This window comes from Plectrocnemia conspersa, unplaced genomic scaffold (genome assembly GCF_051122295.1).
Source record: "Plectrocnemia conspersa isolate PC_06_02 unplaced genomic scaffold, ASM5112229v1 ptg000006l, whole genome shotgun sequence".
Classification (NCBI taxonomy): domain Eukaryota; kingdom Metazoa; phylum Arthropoda; class Insecta; order Trichoptera; family Polycentropodidae; genus Plectrocnemia; species Plectrocnemia conspersa.
Genome location: NW_028277170.1, coordinates 19,189,834 through 19,207,105, shown reverse-complemented (window position 1 = coordinate 19,207,105; position 17,272 = coordinate 19,189,834). Strand labels below are relative to the sequence as shown.

At 32.4% G+C, this 17,272-nt stretch overlaps 1 protein-coding gene across 1 annotated transcript in view; it reads right to left on the bottom strand.

Annotated features, from left to right (window-relative positions):
* Positions 1–3,971: 3,971 nt before the first annotated feature.
* The window catches only part of LOC148234444 (glutamine synthetase 2, cytoplasmic-like), a 60,284-nt gene continuing 46,983 nt past the window's right edge, over positions 3,972–17,272 (bottom strand). The window contains exons 2-7 of the mRNA XM_088187786.1: positions 13,137–13,181; positions 8,528–8,722; positions 8,016–8,177; positions 7,419–7,890; positions 5,189–5,328; positions 3,972–5,113 (exon numbers count right to left, since the gene is read on the bottom strand). Of these exons, the coding sequence (XP_088043912.1) occupies positions 4,965–5,113; positions 5,189–5,328; positions 7,419–7,890; positions 8,016–8,177; positions 8,528–8,722; positions 13,137–13,173 (1,155 nt within the window). The 5' untranslated portion in view covers positions 13,174–13,181 and the 3' untranslated portion in view covers positions 3,972–4,964. The remainder of the gene's footprint in view (positions 5,114–5,188; positions 5,329–7,418; positions 7,891–8,015; positions 8,178–8,527; positions 8,723–13,136; positions 13,182–17,272) is intronic.

The following is a 17,272-nucleotide window of genomic DNA, read 5'->3' as shown; positions in this document are numbered from 1 at the left end:
CAAAAGTTCATTTTTTTCTTCTCAAATAAATATATAAGACCTTCCCTTTTTTATTTTTATTATATTATTTTCTATTTTAAGTCCAAGACTAAAATTATACGTACTTTATACATTGTACGTTATAAAAAACAGATGTAAAAATATATTGTATTATTCATTTTAAATTACTTTTATCGATAAAATAACATGAAAATTATCCCGGGACCGGTCCCGGGATCGACTAATTGCAATACCGAAATCCCGGGATCAAAATTTTGGGGGATTGGGATTGGAATCCCTATTCGCAACCAGTAAGACGTTGATGAAATGTTATACATATTGCAGTAAAACATTACATCAGATGGATTTGCTAGGTATTTTCAAACCGTATACCATAATGATGGGTCACATTTAGAGTTTAATTCTAATTACGATGAGACTCATCGTTCATGGTCATCTTTGTTATCAATCAAAACCTTTAGTTTGGTTGATATGGAAAATGGATTTAGCAGACTAAAGTCCATTTTTACCTCGGGACCAGATTTTATTCCAGACTACATTCTGAAAGGATGCAAGTCTGGTATTTTACAGCCTCTAAAATTTATATTTAATTTAATTTTGAGATCCTCTTGTTTTCCAGAATTGTGAAAATGTTCAAAAGTCACTCCGATTCATAAAAAGGGTCCCAAATCTCAGATTGACAATTACAGGCCAATTTCTTTGATCTCATCACCTGCAAAATTATTTGAAATTGTTTTGCATAAATACATTTTTAATCATTGCAGGTGTATGCTTCTCGACCAACAACATGGTTTCCGTAAATCTCGATCCACTGTCACTAATCTAATGGTTTTGTCTAACTATGTTTCAAAATCATTGGACTCTGGTGTACAAGTGGACGTCGTATACACAGATTTTGAAAAAGCATTTGATAAAGTTAACCATGCTTTACTTGTAAAAAAGTTATCTAATTTCGGGTTTTCTGAAGATCTCATAAATCTATTCTCAAATTACTTGACCAATAGATATCAATTCGTCAAGTATAATAACTCCTTTTCAGAACGATATAAGACCCCTACTGGAGTACCTCAAGGATCCAATTTGGGTCCATTGTTGTTTTTATTGTTCATTAATGACATAGAAACAGCAATAGAGCATTCAGATTTTTTATTATATGCAGATGACTTGAAAATTTACAAGAAAATGCATTCGATTTCTGATTCCCTCGAGCTACAGGAGGATCTCAACTCTATATGGAAATGGGCTTGCTATAACCAATTGCCTTTCAGTGTAAAGAAATTTCACACAATTTCATTTTCAAGGTCATTAACGCAGGCAAAATATTCATACCGTCTAGGCGGATATTTTCTGGAAAGGTTTTCTTCAACTAAGGATTTAGGAGTGACTTTCGAAGAACGTTGGAAATTTAGCCAGCTCATTGCAGAGACTCATAGCAAATCCTTAAAAATGCTCGGTTTTATCTTGAGAAATGCGCGTTACTTCAGGAATACTTTAGTATTGCGCACTCTTTATGATACTCTAGTCCGCAGCATACTAGAAACTAGCTCCATCATTTGGATCCCAGGCGTAATGAATCAATGTAATGAATTGAAGCTGGAAAAAGTACAACGTAAATTTCTTCGATATTTATACTTGAAGGAATACGGGTATTATCCGTTCTTGTTTCCCAGTGCTTTTATTTTGGAAGCCCTAGGATACGTTTCTTTGTCGACTCGCAGAAGTGTTTATGTAATTAAACACTTCTGGAAATTGCTGAAGGGCATCGTAGACAATCCTTCAGTGCTCGAGCAGCTTCAAATGTGGGCTCCTGAAGGTGGTTATAGTTCTCGGTCGCGTCCACTATTCTTGCCTGTTAAGTGTAGAACTGGAGCACTTGCCAACTCTTCTCTGGCCAAGGCTATATATCTGCTCAATTCTGTCCATAGTAATATTGACATTTTCTCTTGCACATATGAAGTTTTGGTTCAGTTCGTATGGGACAATGCACACCTGTTGAGGTGATTTGTGTCTGTTGTTTTGTCTTGTTTATATTTGTATGTATTATGATGTATTAGTACTTTTGACTATCGTGACGCATTAGGTTTGCCTGTCAGGTCACGATGGTTATAATTTTAATAAATAAATAAATATATTGCAACATACTATGGTGGGCGAATATTGTTTTTCTCCGAACGCTAGTGGAGAAGCTGGCGGAGGGATGATATCCAGTAGATGGTCCTATGAGGATGTAGTTGTGGCAGTGACGGTGTAGTCGATGTCTGTTCCTCTCTGCCTTGATCGTCTCTGGGAGTCTGCACGTCTCAGGCCGTCTCTTCCTGTGTCCCATCTGGCCTCTTTTATTACCCTTTTCTCATCTGGACATAACGAGGGCTATTGTATAGTCCATTCTGTTACACTCTTTTGTCACGTTCATCCTTATAATTACCGTGGTTACGGTGATTTAGTAAGCGATCTTGAAGAAGTACCCCCACAACTATATTGCTTGAAAGCAGAAGCGGAAAATAAAATAGTTCTCATTGTAGAATATCAAAGTAAAATAATATTATCCCTTTGAGTCCCAGAGGGCCGAAATATAAATTTTTAAACACATTAAACATAATTTATTTAAAAATTATAAATCAATGATTTTTTCAAAAAAAGAATTTGTGTATGTTAGGCAAATTTGGGACTAAAATGATTATGCAGTATTTACATATGTTTTATTCTATAATATTTACATAAACATTTTTAACGCAAATTTAATTAATGTTACTTTTAATATGAGTAAAAATAAATAAGTACCTATAAAAAAAAAATAATAAAAATTATTAAATGCTGGCGGCACAAAGGTAACAAAGTCGTGAGGTATGGCGCGAAGAAAAGCAACGACGAGCTAGGACAAACAGTTTAGATGTTGTTCTAGATTTATTATTCCAAAAGAATAAAGATTTGGCTCTAGTATTTTTAAAAGTATTTTTTTTATATGCAATAAAAGTGTTTTAATAAAAATAATTATTAATTAAAATATTTAATATATCGAAACGATAGTTGCCGGGGTATTCGAATGCTTTGGTTTTGCTAATCAATAAAAATGGCGAATCTACGAGCGGTACTCGGATTGTTTTATCGGGCAATTAATTAAAATAATAATAATAATGTCAATACCAGTAATACCCATATTGACTGTTTTTTCTCTCGGTTATACCGGTATCGAAAATTCCGGTATGACACTGGGAATCAGTGACATCTATTTTATTCATTATTAATTTCTAATCATATCTTCCAACTACTACACATGTCAGTGTATATGCCAGTTTAAATTAATATAGTTTTCACTCTTTTTTTAGTGAAACAGTTTGATTTAGTCATAACGATTGCCAATATCAAAGCTATGTTAAAGACGTAAAAATGATAGGAATAAACAAAAATACAATAAAACTTCTCGAGTATTTTTTAATCCGTTCTCTTACTTACATACTTGAATTTGGTCACATCTTCTTTCTTGCAAATGTTTCACTATCTCAATTCTATCTCATTCTCTGTCTAATGTTAAGCTTACCGGGCCCACAGGTAGCTTGCTTATAACTATAACTTTTGTTTTATCGCTGTTTATTCAAAGGCCCTTTTTCATACATTCCATATTTATCTTTGAAGGTCGTCAACTGTCTCAGCATATATTGATCTGACAAGCTAAATTATTGTCAGTTGTGATCCGTTGATGTACTGTGCTTCGTACTGTGACTCTGAATCTGCCTCCGTCTGTGAATTATTGTAGCTTCTTTTATAATGCTGATTCGCTGAATCGCAGATGGGAATGTTTGTGAGCCAATTGCATCGCTTCTTGGACAATTCTTAAAATAGAAACGGTTCAGATGGCCACTTTGGCGATCGTTAACCAAGTCGTTGATTAAAAGGTAGAAGATAATAGTATTATGCGCAAATTGTATATTCGCTTCATTTATGATTTACAAGCACGTAATGAAAGAAAAGACTTATTAATATATTTTTATTTCGCAAAAAAATACATACAATCTTTATGTGATTACACATTACGATTTACAATAAAGATAAAATAATATAAGAAAAAAACATGTCATAAACTAAACGTTCACATGTGCTGCGAAAGCATAAGGAATAATAACATAAACTTTAGAAAAAACGACAAAATGACATGTGACTTATATACCTAAGTATAATTGGATAAAATGGACCACATCAGTCGATCGTGATAAACTTCTCCGCCGTCGGACGGCGATTATAAATATTTATCAATATGTACAATGTACAATATACATTTGCTAAAATATGTATTATATATAACAAATTCGATCTTTTCACATACTTTGGTCATTGTGCTTCAATATTTAAATAGTGAGCTTAACACGAGGTACGCATGCGTGTAAACAACGATGTGTAAAATTCAAGTCGGTCCGACGTTGAAATTTATCCGACGGCAATCCTTTTAGTAAACTTAGAATAATTACGCTAACAATACTCATATTAACGAACGAAATAAACGAGATAATACGATGGAATATTTATAATATTACATACGACAACGTAATAATATACTTTCTAAAGCACCGTTTGAGAAATGCTGATCCATGAGATGTTATTAAAATAATAATATTAACTGTACGTGTATATATTATATATGTATATCATTTATAATGTATGTATATCTTTGTACCCATTTCAATGATATAATGTATAATAATTAACAGACCGACCATACGTTCTAAATTTTCTTTTATATAATATAAAAATACTTTTTTTATAGAGTGCCGATGCTGCACTATATATCTTAATATCAACCATTTCTTGATATATGTAAATATATGTTTAGTTTGGAATAATTATTGGAAATTATTTTTTTAATACAATAATCCAAATAATATATAATATAATCTTTAGATACACACACGCATATATCATGTATCATTAAATGAATAATTTTAACGTGTATGTATGCATTCTTTTTTAAATTATTCGTTGAGGCAACAAGTTCTGAGTATGGCTTCGACGACTGCGTATGGATCGCAGTTAGAAGATGGTCTCCTGTCTTCCAAATAGCCTTTCTTCTCTTCGGCGACACTTCTCGGAATTCGAATACTGCAACCGCGATTAGCTACACCTGTAATGCATTGACAATAATTAGATCATAGACTGAAAGATGTTATTATAAATATAAAAATAAAATTGCACTAACCAGCACTGAAATCGTTGATGCTGGAAGTCTCGAAATTCCCCGTGAGACGCTTCTCGTTGTCCTTTCCGCCTCTGGGATCGTATACCTTGATATGTCTCATGTGCACCTTGGAAAGCTTGTCAATTGCTTTCTCAATCTCGCTGTAATCCAAAACAAAGATTAAAATTATTAATTATCATATTTCCTTCTTTCTAGTTAGTCAATTATATGGGTTGGCAAACTACGACCCGGGAGCTGTATATAGATTTTAAATAAGATTTCAAAGTATGATCTATTGAGAAGTTATGTGGTGCTACTATTGCTTCGTATTCCGCTGTGACGTTACGCAGTTATAAGTTGATAGTGTCTTTAGTGCTTCGTAAAACGCTTTTTGCGATATTCTATTACCTGTAGACAGGGACGTCATTTGTGGGTAGTAGGTGGGAGCATTACCCCCCCCCTCCCTTTGAATTGGGCCAGAAAAATGCATGTCATTTTATGAAATTCTATGAATTTTAATGAAATCAAAATATTAAAAAGAAAACGATCACTGATTTGCCAACTTTTGCCATTTTTGGAAAAAGCTAAAATAACATCCCTGATTCTAAATCAGAAATTCTCAGGATATCCCTCAATGATAATTTAAAAAAAGTCTCGAATCTATCCCGAAAATATTTTTAAAAATATGTCAGTTCAGTGAAATTATATCAGAATACATTTTCCCCGGTAGATATATATTTTTACCAGTGAAAATATAATTATCTAGCAGGTGCTAGTGAAATGCTTTTGATGTGGATTTTTGACTTCTGTCATATTTGCTCAGAAATAAGTATTAAGCCGGCTTTAAACTAGCTTATGAGCAGCTCATGTGTTTTAGTATGCCGTTTGACCAAATTATTAGCAAGATTTGGTCGAACGAGCCTTTCGAGTGAGCCGATTGAATCAGTTGCTTTGTGGGATCAGTTCTAGCATGCAGCTTTAGTTTAAATGAATGCTTTGACAAAAGAAAAAAAAGGAGACGATGGTGGATCCCACATATCATAACATTGAAGAAATAGTGAGCTTAGCTCGCAAAAGAGTAAGTGTTCGTCCACACCAAGCGCTGAGTATCTACTGCCTCACCACATGCTCGCCTTTGTGAGCCACAAACAACGTGCTCATGCTCAGCTCAAGGTACACATTAGAACGGCTCACACGCATGAGTGTACTTTAGTTTAAAGCCAGCTTTAGACACATATCGGACTTAATGACCATTCATTTGATAGGTTTGCCGCTGTCTTCATGGGCCTCTACATCATATGCTCTGAAGTCAACATCATTCAGTTAATGATAAGCGTGTGAGACCCATCACGGTGAAAATAAAAATATTTTTTGGAATGAATATATGGAATATAAATATATTTATTTATAATTATTTTTTAATTTTTATTAATTACAAATAAATTTATTAGTAATTTTTATTTATTTGTAATTAATTATTATTGAATTTTTTTAATAATTTTATTTTTTATTTATTTGTAAGTAATTTTTATTTTTTAATTGTAATAATTAAAATATTATTTAAAAAGTCGAGGAAGGGGGAGGGTGTGCTGAGATGCGAGTAGATTAATACAATTTTAGCAGCACGCCACTGAGTAAAGCTTATTATTAGAGACATATTTTGAACGATTTGCAATAGATGCCAAAACTTTATATTTGAAAAGATAAAATATGCAAATATATGATAAAATTGTAAATTTTAGAGAATATTATGTTTTTTTTTCTTTGAAGCTCACATAAATTTTGTTTTCAGAAAAGGTTAGCCAAATTCTGGTCTCTTATATTTTATTTTTATTAAATCTTCCGTTGCAAGCAACAGGCATAAGCCCAATGCGTTACAACGGAGTAAATCTGTACCAACTGAGTAATTCAATCGGATATAATTAATACTTATAAAGTAAGTATTGACCACCAAACTGAAAGTCTGGCAATCGGTGATCTCTATATTAATAATTATAAATTATTATGTGTAATATCATTTATAACCAATAAATGTCACTGTAGCTGAAATCGGCTTTTTAATAATAGCGCATTTTTTATAAATAAAAATTCGAGTGCCGCTGCCGGGGCTTGAACCCGCAACCTCAGAGTTAGTAGTCTGAGATGTTACGGACTACGCTATATGCAATAATGCATTCTTTCTTTAAATATACCAATATATGTAGATCCTGCTTTATGTCATTATTTAATACAAGGAATGAAGTACACTCACATGATTCCATTTTCCTCGCGCATCTTGACAGTGGAAAAGTTGGTATGAGCGCCGGATCCGTTCCAGTTCTCTACAGGTTTCGGGTCGAGGGTGACAATCACTCCAAACTCCTCGGCCAATCTGTGCAAGATGAATCGGGCAATCCACAGATCGTCGGCTACCTTAGTGCCAACTTCCGGTCCCACTTGGAACTCCCATTGGGACGGCATGACTTCGGCGTTCGTGCCGCAAATGGCCACGCCGGCGTACAAGCAGCATCTATAGTGAGCTTCTACCAGATCTCTGGCATAGACCTTGTTGGCTCCAACGCCACAATAGTATGGTCCTTGTGGTGGAGGAAGACCACCTTGGGGCCATCCGAAAGGACGGAGATCAGTGTCCAAAAGAGTATACTCTTGCTCAATACCGAACCAAGGCACTTCTTGCTTGCATTTCTGATAAGCTTCGTCACAGTTCTTCCTTTTGTTGCTCTCTGAAAGACACGAAGTATGATATTTTTAGCAAGTGAAAGAGATACTATAAGACTTATGAAATATAATATTTTATAACACGAGCTAAGAAAGCGTTTTTTTTTTTTAAAAAAATTCTAAAACTCACCAGTTGGTTCCATATTGTACTTGTACGTATCGCACATGACCAATACGTGGTTTCCACGACGGAAGGGATCCTTGTATAAGGCCTGAGGGATTAGAATGGTATCAGAATTTTGTCCCGTAGCTTGGTTGGTAGAGCTTCCATCGTAGTTCCACTTCGGCAGTTCTGTAGGACAACATAATATTGTTGATATTGCATGATAAGAACAAAATAGCTAGCAGAACATGTATTATATGTATACATATCATATTAAAATAAAATAAATAAAACGCTGCACTTTGACCCCAAAATATTATTTTTAATATCAGTCGTTTGATGGCTACTCGATACTAGTCTTTAAATCACATTACCTTAAAGCTGTATATCCCTTAGCAAGCAAACGAAAAATACTATTTATAGCAAAACATTATCAAAAATATAAATTTACACAATTTAGGGTTAATGATTCGCTTTTATGCATTTTTAGGTTTTTATCGCATGCGATTGTATATCTCGCTCGACTCTGATGCTCTTACCAGAAGGATCGCTAGGGATGAAATCCAAGGTCCTGTCCTTGCAACGTAAGTTCTCTCCTGTTCCATCGATCCAGATGTAAGTCGCTAGGATCTTGTCACACGGAAGGGGCAAGTCCGTGTACTTCGTCAATATGGTCTTATTCAAGTAGGCATTGGGCGAATCGGCCAAGTAATGACCCGCCATTCTCTTCTTTTCTGAAATTGCAAATAGAAAAGTATTGGTTTAATATGTTTGATATTATAAGGAATCGTATTCGTTAACATGTTCTTTAGTCATTAAAACTGTATTTATTTAGAATAAGAGTTGAAATGGCATGCCTATTCAAGTAAACGTTATTTAATAATAGCTCATTTTTTAGCGTTTATTAGATACAATTGTCTATGAATAACCCTCTCGCTTGCGAAACATAAAGAGGGATTGGATTAGTACAGCGGCTATTAATCTGCGGGGTACGCCTCCCCTGGGGATATATGGGCAGATTACAGGGGATGTGTGGGTTTCCTCTTGACTATAAATTGTTACATCTGTATTATTATTATTATTAGACAAATAAATGTCAAAAAAAGGATTACTGTTATTAAAACAAATATTTTATAATACCTCTGTGAATGTTTTGTATGTGATATGTGCATTAAAGAATAATATGTTTTTTGTAAAACACTGATTTCTACCACAAAAAAATCTTCGCTTCACATATCATTATAAAAAATAGTATGCATGTGCAACACATGCTGGGAAGCTTAATTTTCTATGACGTCATTCATTGGTATCATATAACCGACAAGACTGAAATTAGACAAAGCATGTCTTGGGTTTAAATCACGAAATTGAATCTGAACACGTATCACACAAAAGGACAATAATTCTTAGCACGTATAATGAAGCGGCAATTTGTAACGACTAACGAGTTAAAGTCAATAAAATTGCGAATTTTTTTCTGAAATTTATAAATAAATATTTTTTATGTTGTCATTACAACGTAGTGCCTAATGACACATTTCTTATAATAATGGGCTGTCATACATATTTTATTCTGTTATGAAATGCCCACTAATATAATCGTCGATTATCGTAATGATTGGACGTAAATATGATGTCTATCTATTATATTTAACACCTACGAGTATGTAGTGTCCGGGAAGTGTAAGTAAACTATCGTATTATAGCTTTTAATTACATTGTTTATCCATATTATTGTTATATTTTTTTATTAATTTATTAATTTACATATACGTGCAGTGCCTTAATGTGCCAATGCACACTAAAAAAATAACTTTCTTAATAAGAAAAATAATAAATTAAACGTCAGATTTATAGACTGACTAATGCGATCTGCTCACTCAGTATGAGCTTCTGCGACTCGGTTGGTGCTAATAAATTTGTACACAAAATAGTAGTTTGAAGCGGTGCGTTTTTAGTATACGCTTCAACGCGATTTTTAAGATTCATATAAGCATAATATACAGTAACCGCGTGACTCAAAAACCACATTAAACCAACTTTGAAGCGGTGATTTTTTAGTATACGCTTCGACGCTACTCTTGAGATTCGTATTCAAGCATAAATTGCAATATTAAGGAAAAAATACTCATTCATAAAAAATTAATTGTCAGCTTCACTGACTGATTAATGCGATCTGCTCACTCAGTATGCGCTTCTACTACCTCACGATTTAAAAACGCGCACAAAACCGGTTCGTATTAATAAATTTGTCCTCAAAACGGTAGCACCACAAAGTGGTGCTTTTTAGTATACTGAGATTCATAGTCCACTACAAATTAAAACACAAAATGCTAGTTTAAAGTGGTGCTTATTTAGCATACGCTTTGACGCGATTCTTGAGATTCGTATCTAAGCACAATTTGCTCAAAAAGGCACAGATCGTGTTGATACATTTTTGTGTAAAATGATAGTTTATACTTGATAGGACAATCTCCCGTCGAGATCTGCTAAGGAATGTTTTGCCCTTTGGCCCTGTCACGTCAGTGTTATCAGAGTGCATTTAGTTTTTTCAATAACGAATAAATATATCCCCACAATATAATAAAAATGCAATTCTTTAGCAAAAATCGAACCAATTGCTCTGGATTAGAACTTAACAGATAATATATTATATTGATAATAGATATTGCATATAAGTCAACCAGATGGTGAATTAGATTGCACTAATGGAATTGTAATTCTTCATATACAGGAGATATGAAGTATGTAGTTGTTTCAAATAGTGGCAATTTTCTCAACACGAGCATCGGAGTTAAAAGAGTTAAATATCATCTACTTTTGGACATCTTTGACGAGTCACCTGTCGACACTCACACTACCTTGATGGACGAATCATGAGATTCGGGTCACGTTTTTCACTTGAAGTCATGAAAGGTCTTTATAATTATTTCTTCCCGTCCGAAACTGGTTCTGATCGCAAATTCCACTACGTCTGGGAATCCGCGATTGCCCGGTAAGAGGCAACCCACATAAAATATAATATCAGTCAGATAAGCAACCAAATTTGATTAATCGAATGCTGGAACATGATGATGATGATACATACTGTATCCGACGAAAGTATCGGGCGCAGAGACAGATATTTTATGAACTAACACTGCTCATATGTATTGTTCGACTAGTATATTAAACTATTTTAAAAATAGGGTTCATTGTTTGAATATGCTGTAGCATTAATAAATATACTGAATATGAGTTACGATATTTTTATTTACATACAGAAAAATAAAAATAAATAAATCAGTATATAAATGCATTTTATAAGAAACTATTCTAATACTAAAATTCAGTCCTGCAAGTAAAATAAAAGCTAATTAATAAGCACGGACATTCTGTGTTTACAAAAACGAAGTTTCAAATGTATACTTTAAAGTTTCATTTCAAAAAATATATATATGTAGGTACATATGTTGTTTTCCTTGACAGCTCTTTTAGCTTATGAGAAAGCGATGTTTGCTTCCGATTTACGTCACTTTCCGTGTTCGAACATACAACATATTGTGAATGTGAGCTAATAAAAGGTAATTAAAAATTCCTTAATTACTTTTATGAAAATATAACATTTGTACAATAATATAAATTCTTCACATGTGTGCTTAATGTCAGAAATTTGAGGGACAATAATTATATTTTTCTGGGTTAAGCAAAAAAAAAAGTAAAGAGGTAAAAAAAACATTTTAAAATAAAAAAATTAAAAATATTTTTTTTACATTTTTTTAAATTTATGTGGATTTTCGACCACTTGATAGTTGTCGTAGTTTTATTTATATTTTCAATAAACTTATCTGTTCTATTCGCCTCTCATTAACATATTTTTTTTTTTAAATGTGAGATGAAATGATTTTTACAACGTTTTTATACAAATTCATATAATAGAGTAAATACGAAAATTCGAGATTGATTGTATTTCTTTTATAATTTTTAAACTTACTAAAGGACCTTTTAACATTTGCCACAGTTATCGGAAGAGTAAAAGTATCATAAACACGACCTGACCTTTTGAAAATTCACTTTCGAAACAACTGTATTTCATGATGAGTAATTCAGAAAATTGCTTTATGTAAAAAACTGTGAATTAAAAATCAATACAGAGAACACTTTATGTGAAAAAAATCAGAATCGCGCAGAGATATGTTTATCGAAAATCGGTCTATATTGCGACAAGTCCCGAAATAAACTAACATATAGTATAGCAAATATAGGCACTAAAAATGGATACCAGATGAGTTTTTAAAGATGAAATTTTGTTTCATTCCATGGTCACACGTGTTTTATTGTAACCGATGCAAGGAGTAATAATGAATTTGGGACAGTGGTCATAACATTCATAACTCAAATGTGTTTCATGTGAATGTTTTGGGTGTCACGCGATAGCCAGCTGGACATTGATCGTAAAAATTATGTGAGTATGTATTTATATGATTGCTGATGATCTTATTGTAGCTCGATCTCAAAAAAATATTTATATTTAGTATGTTCTGTTTTAACGTTTGATATTTTCATATTGATAATATATTGAGTGTTCATAAATTTTGGTCACCTGTCAAGCTGCGCCCTCATGCTTTGTATGACTGTGCTATGAGGTAGCTACGGCACTGACAAAAGCGTATGAATTCTTTGTATTTACGAGGGTAATAATAACGTGCTTTGACGCATTGATTATGCATTCCTTTATGTCCAAAATGATTGCTTTTCCCCCTGGACATTACGGGGGTTTACCGTGGTGGTCATTTCAGTGTCAGTCTATTATGTTTGAATTAGGCAATTGTCAAATTATATTCTTGTAATTTTTTTAACTCAGATTAAAAAACCTTTAATATAAGGAAATTCGAGGACACGATGCCTACCGCAATTAAACCATAACAATGTGAAACTTGTTCTAAAAATAGCTCTTGTAAATATATCAGCTAAGTTTATGCGCATGTCTGATTTACCTTATTTCAAAATATAATAATAAAAAATAATAAACTTTTTTATAAAAATAATTTGTAAAAATCGTAGAGAAAAAAAAGAAAGCATACCAAAATGTCTCATAATAAATATTAAAATATTATTTTAAACACACTTTTTTGTACAGAAAATACTTATTTTTTATATAAGACTCACCGTCTCCTTTCTTCATAGGACACGAATTCTCCATCATGATTCAAACTGAAACAAAATAAAAACAATATTATTTACTTTTTCATTAGATTACAACATAATATTTACAGATTTTTCACTTGGCTAAAAATAAAATTATTTGCGGCTTATTTACATTGACAAATATTTTATTAGTAAACTTTTTAAAGTAACATTTATAATGCAGTAAAACTACTCCCACCTGCCCCTCTCCCAAATGACGCCCCTGATAGTTGCATATAAAGAGTTGATTTATTTAATTTAGCAACTGTATGGATAAAATATTTTTTATTTTAATATTTGCATCGCATATTGATTTTAAGTGTAATATTTCTTAGGCGGCGATGTGATGGCATCGCGAGCACGTTTGGGCCCGAAAACACTGTAAAAACAACAGCGCTACCTATCAGATTTCAGTAAAACTAATCCATAAACACTCCTAGTATTAATAAGAGCAAACTGTGAAATTTTCAGCGAAATCGGTATAGTAGTTTTTGAGTCTATAGAGCACACACATACATTATGAGCATTGCCTTTTATTTATCTAGATTAATATATAAGTCACATTTAGTTGAACGGGCTGAATACGCAATTTAACGTGATTTTTGTATGAATTTAAAATGAAGGAACACAGTATTAAGAAATCGTTTGTAAAAACGGTAGTGTTTAGACAAATTATAAGAAAAATTAATAACATTTTTTATTATTGAAATTATTATTCTATTCTATTTAAAGATATTTTACTAATAAAGTGCCATGTTTGGCAAAAAACATTGATAGTTAAATGAGCAATACAATTTTGATATTTTTTTACTAATTAAATGGAATTTTTATGGCGATACCTATTTTACTACAACCCGCTATTTTGTTTACAAATGCTTAATTGACCGTGCAACTCAAATATTATTTTATGAAAAATTACCAAATTTATATGCTACAATGCAATAAATTAAATTATTAAAAATTCTGCATAAAAATAATATCATAAATTTCTCACTGCGCGGCTAAATTAGCTTAGATTATTTCCATAAGTAAAACAGCGACATATATACACTGTTTCATAATATAAATATCTTATCATCTGACTTAGTATTGTTGATTGTTAAGTGTTGATGTAATGGGCATGAAATGTTAATTGTAAAACAATCGATTATTCATCGAATCACTGCCTTCACTTTCATTACTTTTCATTCCGTAACTTATCATGTTTCCTCTATGGCGAAACGTGTTCCACCATATCAACGAAATTGTTCCGCAATAGTACTCCGGGAATCGATCCGGGCAACCGCGACCCATTTTCAGGAACCATCCCCTCCCCCTCCGACCGCAACCCCGCACCCATATTGTGACACATCCTGACTCCTGAGACTGGTCGGTCTCTAACACAACTAGCACATAATCGAATGTTTATAAAACCGCGTTGTCCCACTTTCACTTTCATCGAGCGACATGGAAAGTCTCCGTGCGACTTTCAGTGGCGGCTCGTAGTTCGAAGGTTCGATTAAAATAATAAAACTAGAAAGAAAAGTGTAGTCCTTAATGGTCCAAGAGACATTCAAGTTTAGATTTTATAATATAAAACTTTCTTCATTAGCAATGGATTTTGTAGTAACGCGATTATACTTAGAATTATATTTATTGCTTTATACAAACAGGTATAACAATGTCAAAAGTAGCAACATATGATTCAATTAACCGATTTATTTAATATGCCTTAAAAAAATCTGGAGCGCATTGTCCGACAAAAAATTGCCAAAAGCCGCATAAAGAATTTCATATTTATTTTCAGTGTAACCCATATTAGTCGATCATGACTTTACTTTTTACACAAAAGATAAGATATTATTACTAATATGAGCACTAAGTCTGTTTTTTGATATCAATGCATCAATAGCTGGTTTGATAATAGAAGAAGTGATGCAAAGAGTATTTTAAAGATGCTCGTCTAAGTTTTTAGTTTCAATTTTTCTTTTTGTATGCTTCATACAGAAAAAAATAAACGTACTCTCCATAAGAGATGTCATAAAAAGGACATATTCTTAGAGCACAGGACGTATTCAATTATTCGAATTATTCGTCCGATTTTCAACTATATGAATATTCGAACAATTGATTGAATATTTGTTTGTACTATATTGAATGAAATTAAAAAAAATTGTTTCGAAATGCGAGGTAATGAGACGCTTCGTCTTAATAAAAAAACGCTAAATATTTGCGAATATAATGTTTATCGGTGGTATCTACTATGACCGAAATTCACAGAATTCATTCGTTGAATGAAACAAAATGTTGGAATGGCCCACCATTTATTATCGTTAAACGCTTATCTGCAAAACAAGAGTGCGTCGCAATTTGTTGTAAAGTTTGTGTTACGTTTTTGTATTTTTTATTTCAAGACGCAAAGATTTTATTGAAATGAGATCAATAATTTATTTCTAGGTATTTAATTTATATGCAAATCCGCACTTTCTTTATGTTGCAAACATTATGAGATTTTGTATATACAAAAAAATCGATAAAAATATGTATTTAAAATTGTATTTCAATCGCAGCTGATTGTATAATGTCTACCTGTTAGATCTTAATTTAAATAAATAAATAATTGTCGTCATGGGCTGTTATATTGTTGTATTATATATTAAGAGAAGTTTTATTAGTTACCATAAAACAATGGAGTCAAGGTTTTCAATCGAAAGTTGATTGGTTACATGCGTAAATGCAACGATGCAAAGAAACCTTTAATTATATAGGAAACGTCGTGTATTTATTACACATCACTCGACCTAGTTATGTACTATGTCTTGTGACTTCTATACTAACGTTACTTATTTTCTGCTATATTTCAACTCTAGCTCTTGATTTTCTTATGAATGGTTTAGAGCAGGGCTGTCAAACCCGTGGCCCGTGAAATGTTATTTTGGCGTGGATTCTACATTATCATTTAATAAAACTATGAATAAATTTTAAAGAAAAATGAGCGTTTCATTAAAAAAGCGGCACGATTTTATTGCTTTTGACGTGAATTTTTGACTTCTGAGAAGTGATAATTGTTATATTGATCAAAATTCGATTTGAATATACTTTGACCAATACTCTCATATCAGTAATATCGGTAAGATCATGTTTTTAAAACATAGTGTTATATCTAAGTGGAGATATCAAACATCCCATGAGAGATGTATGTTTGTATTTTGGACTTGACCTAATGAAAGTTCTAAAACTTTAGAATTTTCATTATGTTAGGTTTGGGTTTGAACAGAAAATGGACGTTTCGCAACTGTCAAATCAAGTTTCATAGACATTTTAGAGCAGCATATAATTTCACTAGCGCCTATCACTTAAATTATATTTTCACTAGTAGAAATATGTCATTTTATTTGTGTACAACCGTCCTCCGAGTATGCCTTGTGTATTTTTTGCATTTTTTTTTAAACGGCTAATGTTTGAGGTTGCCGTAGCAAAATGTATCATAAAACTTACATTGTAAAACAATACTTTCGGACCGTTACTATTTATTAATAAATAAAAAAGTACATTGATTTAATTAATCGATTTAGAAGGTATAATAAAACGAGTACCGCTAGGAGAATATTGTACAGAGGTGTGAATTTGTATAATGATATTCCTAGCACATTCCACATAAATAAAAATGTAGCGGGCTTACTCAATGGAATAAAGAAGCATTAATAAATAAGTCTTTTTTATATTCTATTTATGTTTTGATTATATTTACTTAGTGTATAAACAATTAGACACAGTAGATAAATAGATCAATAAATAAAGTTTTTCGATGCATGGAAAAAAACATGTTTCTAATATATCTGCAGCTCATAGGTCTGAAATGTTACCGACTTACATATACTATATATGTATAATAGAGTGTAGATGCTTCTGAAAATTAGTTTAGTTTTATTTGTGATTTGGGGCCGGGAGAATGGGAGTGTTTGAAGATATGCCACTGGTTAAATATCGAGTAGACCGCAGTCCTTAGAAGTTGGCAATCTCTGCAATGTAATTTGCTAGTGGCTATTAAAAGCGTTCCCATACTATTTTTCAATCTTACTGTATTATAATTATATTACAAGAGATTTTATTAATACGCTTTAAAAATTATATTTTTT